Raw genomic sequence first — 20,697 nt, 5'->3', positions numbered from 1 at the left:
GACTCTCTCAGTGAGAATCCAATAAAAACCTGGGAATATGACTTGTCCAAGAAAAAGAAAAAAAGAAGCAGAGGAGGATTCAGTGTTATGTAGGTGCAGAGAATATAGTCGCTTCCTTTTTCCAGTTCTGCCGTGACAGTTTAAAGTTGAGATGGGTTGCATGGTAAGCACTTTTCTTCCCCTCCACCAACTGTCTCTCTCTCAGTCTCAACATTTTTTTTTTGTATTTTTTATTTTTTTTAGAGCTTCTACACCCTGATAAAAACAACTCAGCTTCTGACAGGTTCTCACCCTCGGTGACATACACGGAAGAGCATACGAGAGTGCTGCAGACAAGGCAGATAAAAAAATAAATAAATAAAGGAAGTGCGAAGACACAGACGCTGACATGCACGCACAGGCCCCCTTTTTTTTGCCCCCACCTTCATGCGTCGTCACTCACTGCCCACAGTGCTCATTACGAGGTCTGACACAAAGTCTACAAAGACACAGAGGCCAGTAATCAGACTGAAGCCCCGGTGCCTCTAAAGCCAGCCGTATTTAAAGTAAGGTGGGGTGAATGTTGTACTTAAAGAAGACTCTACTTCTATTCCTGGCAATGCAACATAGGTGGTCCTATGTATTTTCTTTTCTTACTTTAAGATGAAGAACTGCATGATAGCACTAGAGTTCGCTAGGTTGCTCGGAGTGACGGCCAGGGGCTTTTGGTGAGATAGAAGCCAATTTCAAGGCATCAGATGTGCCTATGATTTTTGTTGATGTTGTTCTTGGAATACACAGCATTTTCATAACTGAAGAAATATGGCTTAATTGCTTTATCCAATTAATAAAAAAGTAGTTAAAACAAATGTTTGGCTGCTTTGAGTGTTTTAAGACTCTGAAATTACATAAGGGTGTAAACAGAACAAAAGTATACAATTTATATTTACAGGGTTTCTAAAACTTTTTGTCAGTAACAAGAAAAGTCTGCAGTCTAATATTTAAAGTCTGTATAAATGTTGGAAAAGTACAAGTTTGAATTTACAGACATTATATCTTATCCATCATCTAAAAGACAGTAATCATCTAAAAGACAGTAATTTTAATTTCTAAATTATTAAACCCATAATTAGATTGGTTTAAAGGTTAAATGATGACATTTAGTTTTGGTTTATAATATCACAACTTGAGTATTTGTCCAATATATTTGTTGACTAACAGATAAAGACATTCAAAAAACATTTGAAAAAGAGCAATTACACAGCTGGGTGGCTTCTGAATCCCTCTAGTGCTGTGTGGAAAAACAAATAAATCCTCATTAAAAGGGAAAAATATGGACCTACTTAAATTAAATATAACAGCAACCTGCTAATAAAGTTATTTCTTTACATTTAATGCGGGTCTTCAGATTCAATTGCATTAAAAAAGGACTATCTTGTATCAAACTTCCAGATACCGTGTGCTACATTACAATCTGAATAGCCCTTATGTATAAGAGTGAACGTGCAGGACTCCTCCGCCTCACAAAATGAAGATGTTATTAGTTAATACACAGATGACCTGATCTGTTAATTAGCCGTGAAAAATTCATGCAACTTTGCATCAACCTGCAACGAGACAACTCTTTCTGCACAGGGTTTCCTCCGCACCTGCAAACGTGAGGAATGCGCGTTATATTTTCCAGTCGACTAGCACTTTGGCATTCTGCTCGGTCCTCACACATTTACTACGTGTATTTAGCAATCCTTCCGTGTTCATCCCCCCCCCCCCGACACCGCTTCCTTTAATCCGTTTGAATGAATTCATTGCCATTCAGCCATCATTTTCCCTTCAGATATGAAGTAAAATACAGAAGCCTCGTCTCATCTGTCTTTAAGATTCATGGCTGTTTGATACTCTGGGATGATTGAAAACCACAGATTTTAAAGCGGCGCATCAATGACAGTCTTGACCTTGCAAAAATATATTTAATTTAATTTTATTTTTTTAAAGAATGCAAGTCTTTTCTCAAAAGGATTTAAGGAGTGACAGGAAGCTTTTAAGTACTACCAGGCAGATGCTCATTCTCACCTCCCGGCTCACAAGTTGTGGTGTTTCTCGCTCTGATGAGATTCAGAACGTTATGCACATTTCCCAAACTGGAATAGGTGAAGAAAAAGGTTACCCAGCGAACTGACTGCATTTGAGGTATTTCCAGAAATCATGGCCTCGAGAGAAAATAAAAAAAAGAGCACAGGATTGTGCATCCACTGATCTAGCTCTGACTTTCTAATTTGATCTCATGAATCAGGAACTCAAAGTGAGGAGGGGCAGCGACTCCCCAAGGCTCCCCGAGGAGCTGTGACACAGCGAAGAGATGAGCCCGCAGCGTTAAAGGAAACTGCTGCCAATTTAGTGTTCAGGGACCTTCATCTTTGAAATGTTCCCTGCTTTGCCCAGATGGCTTTATCAAAACAGTTTAGCTGAACACGGCGTTCATTGCGCCTCATCCGACTCTGGGCCAATGTGATGCTAGGGAATGGTGGTGACTTTTTTTAATTTTTTTTTTTCTGGGGAGGATCTCACCCTTGAGCTCAGAGTTTGGCACTAAAGTATTCAAATTACTGGGTACAAGCAAGATAAGAGAGCAGAGAAAAACCCTTTTTAAAAAACAAAAACAAAATAGAAATCTGGGCTTATGGCCATGGAATAAGTTGTGATAGGAAGGAGAGAGTGTGGTGGAGGTACAGCGTCCTCCACGGTTATTGGCACTCCTGGAAAATATATATAAACAGAACCTAAATGAATTCCTATTTTATAGCACAAGGTATTGATCCAGCATTTAACTTCAGCACATTTAATAAATGAGTGAAAAACAACTGTTATGCAATAAATGTGGCCAGACGACTATAATATGAATACATTCACTTTTTGACATTGATCAGATCGTCAAAAAACATTAATCAGAAATCACTTCCGATTTCCCTCGGATCTAAAAGAGGTTTATTTCTATTAGTTACCGTTCAAAAGAGTAAAGACAATAAAACATGCCATTCCAGGCAGGTAAGGCTCTGTTGATTTTAATGTATCATAAAAAGAAACAAGATATTACAGTATAGATATATTTCTGTCCACATATTTGCCACAGTGCTGAGATCAAGCCTTTAAGATGGCCGCTCCAACACTTACACTGTGTTGTCCTTAAGCCACTTGCTTCCTAATCTCGGCAGTAATATACTTAGGATCATTGTACATTTACAACATTCATTTTAACTTCCTGGATGATTTAATAAAATGTTGCTTCAACATTTCCACACTTTTTTCTTTCCCCTTGATACAGTTTTGTAAAGTGCACCAGTCCCTCGTGTAGAAAAACATACACATTATGCAGCCACCTCTCTGCTTTACTTTTGGGATGATGTCCTGAGATTTGCAAACTTTCCCACTTTAACAAACATCATTATGACTAGAATCTTCAGCGTCAGTTCCACCAACACTGAAGAGCATAGCATGTACAGTAAATAATAATAATAATAATCAACTAATATCACCGTTAGACATGTCTGTGAGATTATGCAAGTGCAACTGATAATGAATTTACCTTAAAATTCTTCACTAGAGGTTCCAGTGAATTTGGAGTGTGCGGTATATTGTCATAATAACAATATGTAGCTTACAGATTCCTGAGAGAAAAGAAAAGACCTTTAAACAGAACTCCTCTTAGCATGGCAAAACCATGGCATCTTAAACATAAATTACAAGTTCCCTCGATTGTCCTGTCATGTCTCTGATTCACTGGGAGAAGAGGCTGCCGCAGCGAAGAATAGCTCATTCAAAGCGATTCAAAAGAGTAAGGCGCACACACACACACACACACACACACACACATCCGTGTGCGCGCACTCATCCTCAGACGTAAATCTTTCAAACGTGCAGGGGAAGGCAAAGGAGGCAAGAGCGGTTATGCATGTTAAACACATTTGCTTAGACATCAAACGATCGCCTGCAATTGGCTTCACGGGGGGAAAGTAATCTGCGCTGCTCAAACATTCGTCGCGGCAGCCCGCAGAATTCTGATGGTGATTAAACAGAAAAGCAACTGTCTGCGCTCACCGTCCAGCTGGTTGGGATCCCCTTCTCCTCCGCCACCCCCCCAACTCCCCCATGTCGCGCAGTCAGGCACTTTACCGCCTGTCATGGTCACGTCACCAGTTCATAAAAACTCTTCACTTCCTTCGTGCACTTATGTTGCCAGCCCTTCCGCTGAAGACTGTTATTAATGTATCATTTGAGGCAGATTAAAGGTGATGAATCTGACACTAATTGAGGCATGTTAAGCAAAGCCTGCGTTGGAAATAAAGTTGAGGTGGGGAAAAAAAAAGAAAGAAAAGAAAGAAAGAAGAACCCCAGTCATGTTTAAGCAGCTTTGTTTACCATTATTCTAATCATTTTTACCGCCTCCAGACGTGTCAATTTGATTGATACCCCTGCCTCTCCCCCAATCCCAGACCTCATCAAGCTGGAACCAAGCGGCAGCGAACGTAACAACATTCCCCCATTTCTCCCTCCGTCTCAGCGGCCCAGCTTCCGCCCCACCTTCCCCCGAAAGGCACTTCTCACCACTGAATCCACTCTGTAATTTACAAGTGGCTATTGTGTCCCAAGTGCTGCATTGGAGCAAGTCTAAGTAAATGAACCATGTCAAATACCTGCTTTTTTTTTTTTAGCCTTGATTACAAACTCAAGTTCATTCCCCTCTTTGTCAAGTTGCCTGGCTTGCTCGAGTGTGGAGCAAAACCAGGCAAAAATACCACATTTATGAACCTGTTATTATTCAAGCAACCCGAGCTCGCCTGCCTATTCCCAAATCAAATCGGGGGAACCGGTTCTTCACCAGTGGCCGGTTTGATTGACTGTTTGTAGCTGTTACAAAGAACACGGCGGCTCTCGGGCGAGAAGGAGAAATAACCAGAATGACTCCATCTCCAGGGCTTGTGTTGGGAGAAAAAAAAAAGGGTAAAAGCTGAAACCTAAGTTAGATAATAAACAGGCTATAGGGCAAGGTGCCGCAGATCAATACACGAAACCATATTAAATGTTTGGAGCTCTTCAATTCGCAGTAGAATCCGTCTGACTAAAGTCAGCATTATAGTCACGGCCATTGTATATTGGAGTTTCGAGTGTGCTGGCCGATGGGAGAATGCAGCTCATACTGGTAGCAGACTATAAACAACTCTGTTTGTCTGGGCATCAGTACATGAGGCAAAACTATAGATTTAATCAAAAGTGTCTAAGAATAAACTGAGACAACGAGATGATGGAGCTCGGCTTCTTAAGAAAGAAGTTACGTAACGCGTCTACAGCCAAAAAGCCCACATCAAAGTGAAACATCGCATTTATTAAATATAAGAAATGCTTAATTACTCCCAGTTCTTTCTTCACACCAATCCCTAAATCATCATTGCATTTGCTCAATACATGCCCAATAGTTTATTCATTGCACTTCTGACAAAATATGCTCTTGCTTTAAATCCCCAAATATTTGGCTGTAGATGAACTGCTCTAGTTGCTACTTGCTGCTACCGACTTCAACTTTTCGTGGATGTTTGAGCTGCTGATTACAATTTTCTTTCATGTTTACAAATTAATTTGAGTTCTTTGTTTAAATTTTTAAAAATAACATAACAGGTCTATAAGGATGTGGGCACCGGGATTCTAATCAGTTTTGGTGCCTTAATTTTGGCTTCAACCCAGACTTACAAAGAACTGAGACTGAGCTTTCAGAACCCATATTTCTTGATCAAATGGGGAAAATTATCCAATAACCAGGATAAAATGTAAGTCCTGTAGGACAAGGTATAAAAATGAATGTTGTCAATGTTCTAGTGGTTGAATGTATCACACTTGGGAGGGAACACAATTCACTCATCTTATTGTATGAATCTGTGCAGAAAGCAAGGGTAAGGTAAAATTTAAATACACATTAATAAAACAAAATGAAAGAAGAATCAGTGAACTGACATGAATAAATGAACACTTTCTGCACAATCCTGCCAATAGTAGAGGGAGATAAAAAATAAGAGGCAAAGTGAAAAATTAGCGTTTTCCAAAAAAAGCCAGCTGGACTTCATATTTCACATGATTTGATAGCAGCTACCTTCCGAGGTCTGTCGTAACTCCAGCTGCCCTGTGACCTTCATTCTTCAGTGGGCAGGCAGATCCTTCCAGGCTCTGACAAGATTTATCGGGCCCTGCTAATAGCCTGCTCTCTGCCAGGTAAGGCCTCATCGATACAGGGGCTTCTGCTGCCCCTTTTGCCTGCTGCCTTGCTAATGAACACCTCTGCTCTTTTTCTTGCTCGCAGCCGCACTTTAAATGCAGATGGCAAACATCAGCGTCCGGCGTTAAAAGTCTTTCAAACTTTGAGATCAAGCGTAACACCTTCCAGAGTTTGTTTAGAGTTCCTTGAGCAGGTGACAGCAAAGCGGCGCCTCGAGGCCTCGGTACACGTGTGTGCTGGAGAGAGAATATGTAATAACCAGACAAACAGACAAAAATAATGAACGGTAATCCCTGGGTAAACACACACGCACAGGATATTGAAACCCTCTCAGGCATGTCGCTGCTCTCGTGTGCATGGCGTGCCGCATGATGGAGAGGCTGAACTGTAAGCCGCCCCCCCACCAAAAGCCCCCGTCCACGATTGCTCTATTCTGAGACCCTTACTGTTTTAGGCAACACCACACAAACCTCCAACTGTAAACGTGCACACACCCACACCCACGCGCACACATTTCATCACCTCCACCTATCAACACAGAGAGCACACCCGGCGAGAACAACATGCGCAAACTTTCACACACGTCCCCCCAGGCTTTGATGGATAGTCAGCGAGCGCTCTGCCTCCTGTTTCCTACGCATTAAATCTCGTTTTGGGTGTGTGTGTGGGGGGAGGAGGGGGCTAATAGAAGCAGCCAAGCTGTCCTTTCCCCCTCCACTTTTCCAAGTCAAGTAGTTCCCATTATCTTCTGCTGCTTAGCAAATATGTATGATTGGAGCCAGTTAATAAAAAGCCATATGCTTTGGGTGAAAAAGGAAAACCTTCGGATGCATTATTTATCAGGGGCTATTCATACTTTATCTAATTTAGTCAGGGGAGTTTGGTCGGTCTTAATATTTTAGCGGCTTCTCGGTATAAAGGAGCAAAAAGTCAGAAAAGGGGCAGAATGTGAAGGGAAAGAGAGAACAGGGGCTTATTTGTCTGAGGCTTAGAAAACCTGACGGTAGAGTGAGGGCTGCACCTGTTATATACACAATAAATACCTCTACTGAACTTATTATCCTTTCCTGAATGTACGCCAACACATCTTAATCTCAAACATTTGTTTTCATTCTAGACATTGACCAGCATAAAGTTCTCATGTTATTAAAATTACAACAATCTCAGAGTATTAGTACAAATAAAATAAAAAAAAAATATGCATAGCATGATCTGACCTTATAATTAAAACTGAAAAACTGTCACTTTAGTTATGTAAATAATCTAAATTCAGTTATGACAATTCTAATCACCTCATCTCTAGCACATATTTATTGTTCCCAATTGGAATTTTGAATTTGTTTTTGAATGCCTGCGTGTTGCATTTATCTACGTATTTAATATTTTTGTTAGAGCTTGCAGATGGCTGCTTAAGCAACGGTTAGTTGTCTGCGTTACAGGTTTGAACCAGAAATATTTCCAGTTAAATTTGTGAGCAATGTATAAGCGTAGAAGCCTTTTCAGCTTACCAGTGAGCAGCAACAGGTGGGGCAGGGACAAGGTTGTTTTACTTTGTTTAGCTGGACACAAGGGCAAAACAGAAAATGTTTGCAATTTTTGAAACCCTAACTTTACAAAACTTTGGTAAAGTTTTGTAAAAACTTTACCAAACTTACCGCTTAGCAAACACAACAGACTAAGCTTGCAAACTGTAGCTTCAGCAAAATACTACATTACTAAGAGTGACACTGAAGCTACATTAGTTCCTGCACAATGGCTGCCTGTGCTTTTTTCCAATGAGGAATATTTCCAAATATCTGATCGGTCTTCATTCAGCCAGCTAACTGACCATCCTCAGCAACAGATGGGGGCAACACTCCATTAATCCACACTTTTTACAGCTTCAGACATATTCAATCATTGTGCCACATTTCTCATTAGAAGAACCTTAGACCATAGGAATATTAAGACATAACATATTTGTGGTTCTAAAAACCGGAGCCTCTTAAAACCTTGGTATATCTTCACACTCGTAACCACCTAACAAAAGTTCTGTTCTGTTCTTCTCATTCACAAAGGCCAATGTGGCAATATAGGTTATGGTGAAAGGGGAGGGGACGGTTTAAATCGCCACTGCTTAGCAGGGGGCCAGAGGCCCTGCTGACAGGTCCCTTGACACCGTGACACCTGCGTAAGCCATGCTGACAGAAAGTGATATATCCTATTTATCACTATGGGCTCCTTCACTTGCGAGTGAGTGAGAACGACTGTCACTCATGCCGAATCTGGTCCCAGACATACAACGCTCCCCTCTACATTTATCATCACCCCTGGTAAAGATGTAGAAAGCCTTAAAATAGTAATTCATCTTGTATTGCAGCAGAATAATATCACACTGATGCACTAAAAACATTTCCTCCAGGTATTTAAGTAGGTATCTAAAGCATATTTAGATATGCATTAGACCTGTTTATTGCAACTTCATCTGTTTCAAATGTTTTCATTAGTCTTGACCATATAACAGGGTAAATGTAAGTTTAGACAAGTAGCTACTTTAAGTCGCTATTTTTTTGTAAACTCATAAGAATCAACCATAACCTTTCTTTGTTAATTTCTTGTTCATGATATGAGAATGTCTTTCCACGCACATTAAAGTTAAAATTTCCCCTATTTTTCTCTAGTGAATATGGTGCTGCAATCAAAGATTGCACCCAAAGTTTTCATTTACTTTTACCAGATGAACTGTCGGTACATGTGAAAGGTGCCGTTTGTGCATTAATAAATGTTCTGAAAACAAGGCTTAAAGGAGCTCCATTGCCAAAACAAGACAACCTTTTCTTCTTGATAAAATGTAAAAGCGACATGTAAACTTTACTGAAACACAGGACCAAACAATAAAAGTAAATGAGTAAATGAAACGATATTTGGCCCAATTTTCCTGGAGACTCGTGCAGTTTTGATGAGCTGCAGTGTCACAGCAAACGCAGCGCCATTATTTTGCCCATTAGTCCCCCAAAACAACAAGCCTTCCGTTTGATCCGTGTTGTGATCCCGCTCCTCGACGCAGAACTAGTCCCCGGGGTCGCGCAGCAACCGAGCTAAGTCATGTTCTCATTTAGTTGATTTTGGCTCCCAGAGTCGATACGAGAGGACAGCGACGGAGAAAACAACAAGGCTAGCATGGCGCATCATAAACCTTGGGAGCCTTGTAAAAGTCAATTTGCTGTACAAACTCCTCTGAACAACCGCCGCGACAAACAAGTCCCGCAATGTCGGTGATTGATGGGGCCTCAGGAAAGGCAAATCTGCAAATATGAATCGGCTTTATCCTTGGCGAGCCCTATCTAATGTGATCTCTGCCGAGTATGAAATGAAATTCCACTTTGGATGACATCAAATTGAAAGAAGCGGCGAGAAGAAGGTGGCATCCTCGACACTGCCACTTACAATCAGCAGCATGGAGAGCGATTTAAGGTGGCACGCGGCTTAAATTTCTTGTCTTTTATGCTTTTATTGCACCCCCTTTTCCTCACTCCTTTTTTTCATTCTGCCGTTTGCCACCTTTTCATGACAAGTGCTGAGGCTTCTTCAGGTTCTTCAATCATGAGTATTTATTTGCATGTGAAGACAGCATATCTCACTGGCCTGCGTATGCGGTGAGGAGAGAGTTAAGGAAGGGAAGGAGAAGTAGAACGAAGCAACAATTTACACGCTTTCCCTTATAGGTAAAACAAATAAAGCTCTGTATTAAAATATTATGCAGAGTAATATTCTAGACATTATAGCAACCCGCTATAGCAATCTTCCAGCGTTTTTCTCCCCACTTCTCAGTCTCCACCATTTCTGTCTGTGTATCAGGTATGTCTAATCCGCAGATTAGTAATTGCCTCGGAGCAAATGCATTCAAATCACCAAACAAAATTATACGAGGAAAACGCTGCCCGCTGCAATTTCATGAGTATTACTGTGCTCTCTTACTCCTTCCATTTTCCCATTCGGAACATAAACAACAAAAAAGCCCGAGCGGCCACAGATTGAATTAGGGCCCTAATAGATCCAAAACAATTTTGATAACGTTAGCCACAGTCAGCAGCAGCAAGGACAAGCGCTAATAATAATGTGGCAATAAACAAACCAGCTTACCGCAAACTGCTTTTTTCTTTTTTTTTTCTCTCTCTCTTTTACTAAACGCAAGATTTCCAGAGTGGTCTTTTTTCACATTTAGAGCACTGTCCTGAATTTCAATAATGCTGACAGAAAAAGAAAAGAGTGTTTCTTGTTATGATCATTGTGTTGTTAAAGGAGGGTAACTGTTTCAGTGACCAAATCCTGGAAAGCTTTTGACACCAGAGGTAATGTCTTCATTAAGCTGTATGGTCACGCTTGCTAGCGAGTTAACTGGTATCGAGGTACACTGAAGATTGAAGATTTAAAAGTCTAGGAGTTTTCACCAGTTGCATGGACAAAGATTAGGTCTGACTCATTTTTACTTTCACTTAAAAAAAAAAAAAACGAATTCAAATGATTGAAGAGATTTACAGTCACACAAAACTTTCTGCAAAGCAGCTGCCTGCAGGCTAGCCTGACTAACTGGTAATTTCATCTAGAAATGCATTACTTTATAAAGATAGACCTAATAGATACCACTATTACTTTTATTGACTGCCAAGCAGTAGATACACTACCAAAATGGACAGCTCAACTTATATCAGATTTTCCACTTCAGTTTAGGGTTGCATAACGTTAGGAAAACATAAGTCAATAATATTAAATATTAAATTTGGCATACCCAAATTTTCTAGTCTTCTCTTCCTTTTTACATCATTATGATGACCAACCAAACTTCTTCCATCTGGCAGCTATTGTTTGCTATCAGTGCGGGAACGCAAAAGGTGGTAATATACATTATGTAATATTATTTTTGCTTATCTGTTCTAAATTAGAATGAGACAGTGGTATTTTCACTATAGGTTTTTATTTTGCGGTTTAGCTCAATGGCGAGTGCTGATCTGATTCTATTAGTGGCTTTTTTTTTCTAAGGTGTTTAGGCAGCTACATTTCTCAGGTTGAAACAAATTAGGTCGTAGGCAAAGCGCAACATTTCCATATTGGTTTCCTGCTCCGCCTGCAACCTCCAGGGCAATCACATCCTATGTTTTGGCTACAAACGCCACCTCAATGACCTCCATTTGCATGGTGATATTATTTGTCCTGTATAAGTGTGGTCAGGGGATGTGGGTGGGGGTGGGGGGGTTGAAGGTACGCCCTATTTTGCAAATGAGTTGAGTTTTAGCCAGAGAAAGTGGCAATGGAGTAACAGCTGGCCATAGGACATAAAGGCAGGGGCGGGTGGGTGTTGCGGTGAAGTGTGAGCAAAATCTGGTTGTTTTCTGCCTCAACCCGGAGGCAAGAAAAGCAGGTTTAAGTCTGTGGATGGGGCCTCCGTCCGCCCTAAGGGGCTACACTGCAGGAAGCACAGAGTACAAGCTTCTGTCGCTCACTGCTGATTAAAAGTGATCCACCTGGGCACAAATGGTGCTTTGAGGTGCAATGATAAAACAAAAACTGATGGGCTTTGCTAATTCAATGGCTAAGTGATTTCATTTCTCTATGCATTACGGTTGGACTGCATTATTTCCTGGCACTAGTCAGAACAGAAACTACTGCCAAAAGTAATAAAGTTAAGTGCTCTGTTAAGAGAAAACACCACTCACCAGCCTTTGGACACAGCAAGTTGAAACGCAGGCATGTAAGGATATGGATTGAGAGAGATGTTGGGTAGGCAAGCCACACACAAAAAAAAATTAATATGAATATTAGTAGGAACTGCAATCAGTACAGTTTCAGAAAAAAAGGTTAAAAGTGACATTGGGCCTAGTGGAACCCTCACCAGCAGCTGGGTGACGCTCCAGAATCCTCCTCACATTTAGCTTGGCTTAATGACTGTTTAAATGTCTGACGGGCTTAAAAGAAAAGGTTCGGTTCACTGATAAACTTCCTCAGTTGCTTGGTTACCTGCCCGTGCAGGTTGCCTCTGTAGTTATTGTGAGATTAGGTGGGCGAGGGAGGGAAAAAAGAGACGGAACCCGATACCTCCGAGATTACAGTTAGTGTTTCAGGCCTATTCTCTGTCTTCCCTCCCTCCCTGTCCTTTCTATCTTTTCCACCAAAACGTTGAGTCCCTGGTGAAACAGTGGGGGCCATTCTCTACACCGCTAACAGGACTGTCTTTCTTGCGCCTGTCTCTATCTCGTCCTACGCACACGTTGAAGAATATTCCCCATCACCGCTTCTTCAATATATCTAAAAGCTTCAAACATGGATCACATTCAAACGTTTAAGCATCAAAGTTTTTTATATCAATTCAGAATGAGGCTTAGGCTAATTCCAAAAAAATATATATTTAAAGAAAGCTCATACGTTTTACACAGTTTGAACTTTAAAGTCTTTAGAATTCAAAATCCAGTCTAATCGGCATCTCTCTGTTTTTATCTCTGACCTTCCCCCACTTGTTGCTTCTCACTGATAACCAGCTGGCTAAGGACTTCTCATTGTTGCTATTTTTAAGACACATGGCATGTCTGTGAACCTGTACCAGAGAACATAACTATCAATTTAATATCGTCTGGTGCTACTTTAAGTCTATAAACAGCTCAGACTCAAAAAGAAGTACAATTTACTGTGAGGTGAGTTAAAATCTATTTAACAAAGTGTTGTAGATCCTTTCAGAACTGTTATAATCAAGGGCTTACATTAAGACATACCTATCCTTGCACTCTTTATTATGTCTTTAGTATAAGTGACTCATGCAAGACAACAGAAAAAAGTTTGGAGCAGGATGACCACTTCATGTCTTGATCTAATAAAAGAGGTGGCTGTTAAATGCTGTAATTGGAGCACATGAACAAACACCTTCTCTTCAATTAGCTCCCATTTGCGCCCCTAAACTGTGCCCCGTTCACCGCAGAAAAACATACCAAGAGTCAGTATTCAGTTTAAATATATTGCTTCCTGTCTCACATTAAATGTCAGACCAGCAGTTTCACATTGTAGAGACGGATGATGTTTCCTTGAAGATCACTACGAGCTTTGTGTATTTGGGTGCTGCAAACTGACTTCAGACATTGTATTCCAACAAATCCAGAGTCCATAAAGGCTCCTCGCAGCTTTAATGTCGAGAATAAATATATAAATATATGCACTGGCATAGTGACACACAATACATGCTGCTGCCGAAGCAGCAAATAGAGTGCCCTTTTAATTATGCAGGAGACATCCGAAAGCAACAGCACTCCTCACACCCTGGGAAGCAGTTCAGTGAATACACCATATTAGAGGCTGTAACAGACAGAAGCAGGAGGGGGGAGAAAGAAGGGAGAGCCATAAAAAGGGACTGAAATGATTCAAGAGGAGGAATAGTGTAAGGAAGAAGGGAGGGGAGAAGAGTTATAGAGAGATGATAGTGAAGATTAAAAAAGAAACTACAGCCAGACAAAAAAAAGCAAGACAAGAGACTACCATTGTAAGGGGTGTGATGTGGAGAAAACAACACAAAAGTGAAAAAAAAAAAATAGGCAGGGACACAAAGATGCTCTATGCACATCTAGAATAGAGTTAGAGGAGGAAAGTCTACATTATATATAAAAAATTGAACAAAGCAGAGAAAAGGAAAAGAGAGAATGACAAAAAGGGCACATAACACTCCTGAATTCTAAGACTAGCACTGAAACCAAGAAAAAGAAAAAAAAATCAATAATTCATTAGAGCATAATGTACAAGGATATTGTTCTTTTTCCCAAGAAATGAAAATCAACTTGTTTCATCTGGTTTTAACTTTATTTCTCCTCCGTTTTTGCACCTGACGGTGAAAAATTGCCCAAGGAATGTGGAAAGACTGTGTTCAAAATCGGCTCACTTTTTTTTTTTTTGGTAAGACCAAAAAACTAGAAAATTTATAGAGTGGGGAAATAGGGAGGAAAATAATACCCTGAAGAAAGGTGGTAAGATAAACCTAAGACAGGAAAAGAAACAGGAGGTATACATGCAAAAAGAAGATAAAGGACTGCAAGACACTGAGGTGCACAACGGTGATATAAAATCTGTTCCCTCTGCTTGGTCAGTGAATTGATTCAGACCTCACAGCAAAGAGGAATTTTAATGTGATCTCTTGGCTAGCTGTTCCTACACTGTAAACCTGACTCAACCCGATGCAAAAGTGCTTTACAGATAGATGCAGACTATATCTACCAACTTTCTATTTTCTTCTGTATTCACAAGAAGGAAAAAGAAGCCTTGTCACATACTGAGGGCAGGTCAGGGCTCGACATGGTTAAGTTAAGGGAGGGGGTGTTGCTGTCCCCCTACCACACTTCTCTTTGGGATAGAATAACTGCAAATCAAGTCCTTATGTGAGCTGTCCACAACACTCAGACACATAATTCTCAAGGTTAATAGTTGTGACGCCCCTGTCAGGAAAGGCGGCTTGGACACATGCTGTGATGAAAGCAAAAAAAGTTGGACATGTTGGGCCAAAGTGAAACAGTATCCCTAACCCGATCTTATCTAATCCTCCTTAGATCTCTTTCCTTTCAATATTACATGTGAATGGCACTCCAAACCAAAACAGATCAATACCACTAACTTGACACACATTAGCTACATAAAGGCAACAAGACTACTGAGACTAGCACTGTCAGGAAGCATTATGGCAGAGAGAACACTAAGAGGAAGAAGCAGAAGACATTTAGGAGTGGTGGAGGGAAACAAAGAAACATTGAGATGTGTCTTCTTACCTGTTTGTTGTACTTGTTGATGGTTTGAGTGCTGTAGTCAGAGCAGTGGTCAGATCCAAGGGAAATGTTATCTCCGGTGCCAACAAAGGTGTTGGCAGGGGGCAGGTCCTGAACTGCCTGGTGCTTTTTTCCAGCTGTTGGTGACTGAGGGTGAAGCTGGACAGTTGGGAGCGGTGAACTGGACTTGTAGTGCCGAGCCAGGTCTGGACTTCCCGGCCCGCCGTTGACTGAACGGTAGCGTCCCATGCCGGGGCTGTCTGAAAGCTTCTCATTGACGCCATCGTAGCGCTGCCCATTAGGTTTGGAGGCCTCTACTGTGACAATACTACTATAGAGAGGCTGTTTGGACTTTTGTTTCTTCTTGTCTTTCTTGGGCTTCTTGGATTTGTCATGCTGCTGAGGTGTAAAGAAGTCCTCATGATCTTTCTTTCCTGCCTCATAGCCATTCTTGTTCTTAGGGTGGCAATAACGGGCCATGACAACAACAAGAATGATGAGAATGACGGTCATGATGCCCGAAACTACTCCAATTACAATGCTTAATCGTTGTTTGCTGAGATCATAGTTGGGGTCACCAGCGATATTGGTGTTCAGGGAGGTACTCAGGCTCTTAGCCACCTGTGCCTCCACAATTGTGGAATTGGAAAGTGTCTCATTAACATACACGTGAACCAGGGTGGTGGTGCTCTGTGAAGGCTGACCACTGTCATTCACTTGGATCACAAGTCTGTGGAGACCATAGTGTTTTGGTTCCAGCTTTGCCATCAATGAGATCACCCCTGTGCCCCCATCAATCTCAAACAGCTTGAAGGGGTTGCCCCCAATGATGCTGTAGTTCAGGTCTGCATTGATGCCAGTGTCCGTATCGGTGGCTATGACAGTTCTGACAACTGTCCTGATGTTACTGGAGGGAGGAAGAAGGGTGTAGGAGCTGTTTATTGGGAAGGTGACTGTTGGTGCATTGTCGTTTTCATCCATGACGAAGAGTGAGACTGTGGCGGTGGCGGATCTGGGTGGATCACCACCATCCACAGCTTTCACACGGAATGTGTATGTAGTTTTTTGCTCCCGGTCAAAGGAGAGGGTGGAAAAAATAGTCCCAGTTTCATTCTCAATAGAAAAGATTTCCTCCTCCTCCTCAATGAAAAGACCCATCTCTGCATTTTGGCCTTTATCAGCATCAATTACTGTGACCATACCAACAGGGCTGTTAGGGTCAAGATTCTCTTTGACATAGAAGGTGAACACATCCTGCATGAACTTTGGATCATTGTCATTTTTATCCCCCACGAGAACGACCACAGTAGCAGAACCCTGAAGAGTGTTTATGCCCTTATCTTTAGCTATCACTTTAAATTCATAGCGCTCTGTTTGCTCTCTATCCAAGATGGTGTTTACTCGGATGTCTCCACTGTCTGCATCAATAGAGAAAATCCCATTTACAGATGAATCGAGGGAATATGCTATTTCAGCATTTTTCCCACTGTCAGCATCAACAGCTTTCACTGTTGTCACCCTCTCGCCAGGGGCATTGCTTTCAGGAAAGGATACCTCAACTACATTCTGGCTGAAGATGGGAGGATTGTCGTTAGTGTCACCCACTTTGACTATAAGAGAGTTATTACTTGCCAGACTAGGGCTTCCAGAGTCCACAGCCACTATTACCACATTGTATTCCTGTGTGGCTTCATAGTCCAGTGGTGCAGATGTGTGGAGAAAATACTTTTTTTTATTCTGTTCACCTTCCATCTCACTGGCTGGTTTGAGTTGGAAGGGTACATCTCCTACGACTGTGCAGGTTACTATGCCATTCTCTCCTTGGTCTCTGTCTGACACCTGAACTAAAGCAATAGGTGCGTCAACCATCACGTCCTCAGCTACGTTTGCCACTCCGTCTTTTAGAAAAATGCGCCCAATTTTTCGGATTTCAATTGCTGGGACATTGTCGTTTTCGTCCTTGATATTCAGCACCACTGTTGCCTTATCCGTTTTGGGTGGCTGGCCTCGGTCACGAGCCATTACTGTGAACCTCAGTTGGCTAACTTCTTCACGGTCAATGCGGTGCAACACACTTAGCCAGCCAGTGCTCTCATCCAACCTCAGCAGCCTTCTCACGGACTCTGTGGCTGCCCCAAACACATATTCAATTTGACCATTAACCCCCACGTCTGCATCAGCTGCTTTAAGCTGGAGTATCGGTGCACCAGGGGAGCTGTTTTCCGGCAGGTCAGCTTCATACACGTTCTTCTCGAACCGCGGGTTGTTGTCATTTACATCAGTGATCATTACTCTCAGAATGGCCTGAGAGGAACGTGGGGGATCTCCTCCATCCCTAACCCGCAAGGTGAGCTCATAGGAGTCTCTCTGTTCTCTGTCAAGGGCCCCTTTAATGATGAGTTGGGGCTGCTTCTCTCCATCACTAGTGTCAGCAACTTGCAGTTCAAACACACTGCTCCTGCTCGCGCCCTCCTCAAATCTTCTTTTTCCAGAGTAGGAATCCCCAGAAGATCCCAAGCGCCTTGAGTTTTCCCCATTGTCCTGAATTAGCTCATATCTCTCTATTCCATTCCTGCCAAAATCTCTGTCTGTGGCTGTGGGCAGCAGATAAAGGGTTCCAATGGGTCTGTTTTCCTCCACAGATAGTGTCAGGACAGGCGAGGGGAAAGACGGAGTGTTGTCATTTATATCTAATATGATGACTTTCCCCTCAAAGAGGTCGACCCAGCTCTGAGCTGGTCCAATCACGGACACCTCGAAATCTATGAAACACTCGTTCTCGTCAAATATCATTTGGCACTGCTGTAATTTCTCACGGTCTATCCGCCTCTCGTTGGTGGTGAGCTCACCTGTTATGTTGTCTATTTTGAAAAAATCCGAGCCGGACTCCAGGGTGAATGTCACCTCGCCGGACCCGGCCACAATGCCCAGGTCGCCTGCTACGTTGCCAACTCTGACATCGGCAGGTCCCTCCTCCGCCAAGCGGTACCGGAGCACTTGCTTACTCGCAGCGGGCTGATGCACAAGCTGCAATATGAGCATGCAATAGTACAAACAGTCCACTGCTGCAGTCGTCCCCATTGTTCAGTCCTGCAAAGATGTCCTCGGAAAATGTTTCAAAAGAAAAAAGTCCCAAAATTGATGTTAATTGACAGTCTGCGTATAAAAAGGCAATCTCGTTCTCATTAGGAGCGCAGTCTTTTTCTTTAGGATGCGTGAGACTTCATCCTCTCGTTTCTGCTGCAGTGGAAAGCAGCAAGTGTACGCAAGGAGGGGGGCTTTCCTTCAACCTTAATTTATTTATTCTGGGGGGAAAAAAATAAAAAAATACAGAGACTGTCTTTGCTGGGGAGACTCCGTGCGCTCCGGACTGTGCAGAAGTGCAATAGTCCCGAGCATCAGCGGAAAGTGAATGCAGTCCGGTTCGCTCACGCTTTTTTTTTCTTTTTTTTTTTTACTCACAGTTTGTAGAATCTTCTCTCTCTTTTCTTTTTGATGACGAGGAGGGCTGGGAGAGGGGAGAGCTGAACTCTTCGTCCGTCTGTCCTGATGTTAAGTCCACATATATCAGAGGCGCGTATAAAGGAGATGCCCGCGCAGGTTGCAAACTCATCCCACTATGCGGGGTTGAGCGCGGAGCTCGTCACCTCTCCTTTATATCTTGAAGGTAATATGCAGCAGATTACCTGTCTGGCTTCGTTATTCTGCCTCCTTCCTTCCTTTCTCCCCTCCAAGTCACTCGCAACAAGCAGAATACTATCACTCTCTCACTCCTCCTTTTCCTCCTCCTTCTCGTCTTCTTTAACGAACCAACTCCAGTCCGCAAAAATAAAATTAAAAATAGTAGATATTAAAAAAAAAAAAAAAAAAAAAATCAGGGCTGAGTACAAAAGAAAAAAAAAAACAATGAAGCTGGCAAAGTGAAAAAGTGTATATCCGACGCAGCTTTTAGGTTGAACTCCTCTTAGACGTTCTGCGTGTTCAGCGTGGACTCTCCCACTCACCCTTTCTCTCTCCCTCACCTGCAGACGCGCCGCATGTGTTGGCAGCCCCTATCTGCAGCACTGTGAGAGGGATTCACAAATGATATTGCAGTCCCTTTCTCTCTCTCTCTCTCTTCCCCCCCTCTTCTGCCTCTCCCTCTTTACCTCTCTCTCTCTCTCTCTCTTTCTTTGATGGCAACGCACGTAAACCGGGTCGAAGTTGGTCTTAAACGTCGGGGTCAGACTATATTTGACACAAAAAGAAAATGTGTATTAATTATATTCAGTTTTCTTCCCCCTCGCCCCCCGCCCCCACCCCACTTGGAAACACTGGAGATATGCTTACTTCGTTCTCCATTGAGCGATATGACGCAAAGTGACTTAATCGCAATATTTTTACTCATACTACACTAATAACCCACTTGTACATATAATTGTTAAAATTCCATATAGAAAGCAATGCAAGGTTTAAAGTCGACTTTTGCACATTCCATATATATATATATATATATATATATATATATATATATATATATATATATATATATATATATATATATATATATATATAAATTGGCAACAGAAAAGCCACTCGCAGCAGCAGGACAGACAGCGCTGCGCTGCGCTTCCCCCGGTGGCTACTAGAAATATAAGCCCAGAAATGCGTGTGGTCGCCGGCGGCTGCATGTCAGCTCTCTCTCTCCCCCCTCCTGCATGCGTGATGCTCAGTCCACTCAGCAATCAGGAATCTGACACCGTGGCCGCACATCTTATGAATTCATTTACATACAGTGGAAAATGACGTTAAACTCTTTATCCGTGGCTGCGGCGCAAACCCACTTCCCTGCGCTACAGATATGCGTGTCCTGTACAATTCAGGTTGCAATTTTGCGCATCATACAAATTTCCCCCCACTTTCTTTTAAGATAAAACTATTCAGGTGGAGTCATCATTTTTAACAGCAACTGTGCAGATTTCTCTGTGCAGCTGTAAGTGGAGCGATGGCGAAAAAAATATATATAAATAAATAAACAAAACCCGAGACGTCTCTGCGTTTTACTGTGCGCGAGGAGATCCTCAACTTTTCAATCGGGCAAAAATAGTCTCCCTTTCTCCTGTAAGGGACCGTGCAAGTGCTGTGTGTTTGTGTGTGTGAAATTATACACGGAGCGAGCGTAATGAGTGAGTGAAGGAATGGGGGAGAGTAAGGTAGTGAGAGAAGGAGGAAAGGGGAGAGAGCGGGAGTCTGTCTCAGCAGCTGCACCTTTCAACTGACGGCAGAATTCCAACAGTGTCTTTATCCTTGCTGACGGGCGCCCTCTATTGACCAACTATAGATAAAAAAAAAAAAACAAGCATGGTTTTGGGAGTAGTCTGGGTGGAATCCATCTGCTTGCACTGGCTGAGACTTGCACCTGTACCCTGTCTCAACGATGAAAATGTAATTTTTGTAAAACAACAACAACAACAACAAAAAGACATACATACGTATACAAAAAGTTCAATTTTGTCTTGCCAGTTCTTAGAATGGCTTGCTTACGTGTGCTGTTGATGTAATTTTGATATTTTAGTCTACTTCATGTTGTGTCTTGCAGGTTAGTTTTCAGTAAATTATTTGGTCACCAGGACTACAGGTATAAAAAGTTCTTTGGTAATCTGAAAAATGAAAGATGTAAGTATAGTCACAGGGCAAACCCACAGAGGAAGG

The 20,697-nt window shown here is 42.1% G+C and overlaps 1 protein-coding gene across 6 annotated transcripts in view; it reads right to left on the bottom strand.

The window, feature by feature from the left end:
• pcdh7 (protocadherin 7) overlaps nt 1-19,062 on the bottom strand; it is a 130,191-nt gene extending 111,129 nt beyond the window's left edge. For all 6 annotated transcript variants that reach the window (XM_023346338.1, XM_023346339.1, XM_014472051.2 and 3 more), the window contains exon 1: nt 15,010-19,062. In XM_023346338.1, the coding sequence (XP_023202106.1) occupies nt 15,010-18,087 (3,078 nt within the window). In that variant the 5' untranslated portion in view covers nt 18,088-19,062. The remainder of the gene's footprint in view (nt 1-15,009) is intronic.
• Between the last annotated feature and the right edge of the window lie 1,635 nt (nt 19,063-20,697).

Source organism: Xiphophorus maculatus, chromosome 14 (genome assembly GCF_002775205.1).
Source record: "Xiphophorus maculatus strain JP 163 A chromosome 14, X_maculatus-5.0-male, whole genome shotgun sequence".
NCBI lineage: Eukaryota > Metazoa > Chordata > Actinopteri > Cyprinodontiformes > Poeciliidae > Xiphophorus > Xiphophorus maculatus.
This window is presented reverse-complemented; position numbering and strand designations above follow the sequence as displayed.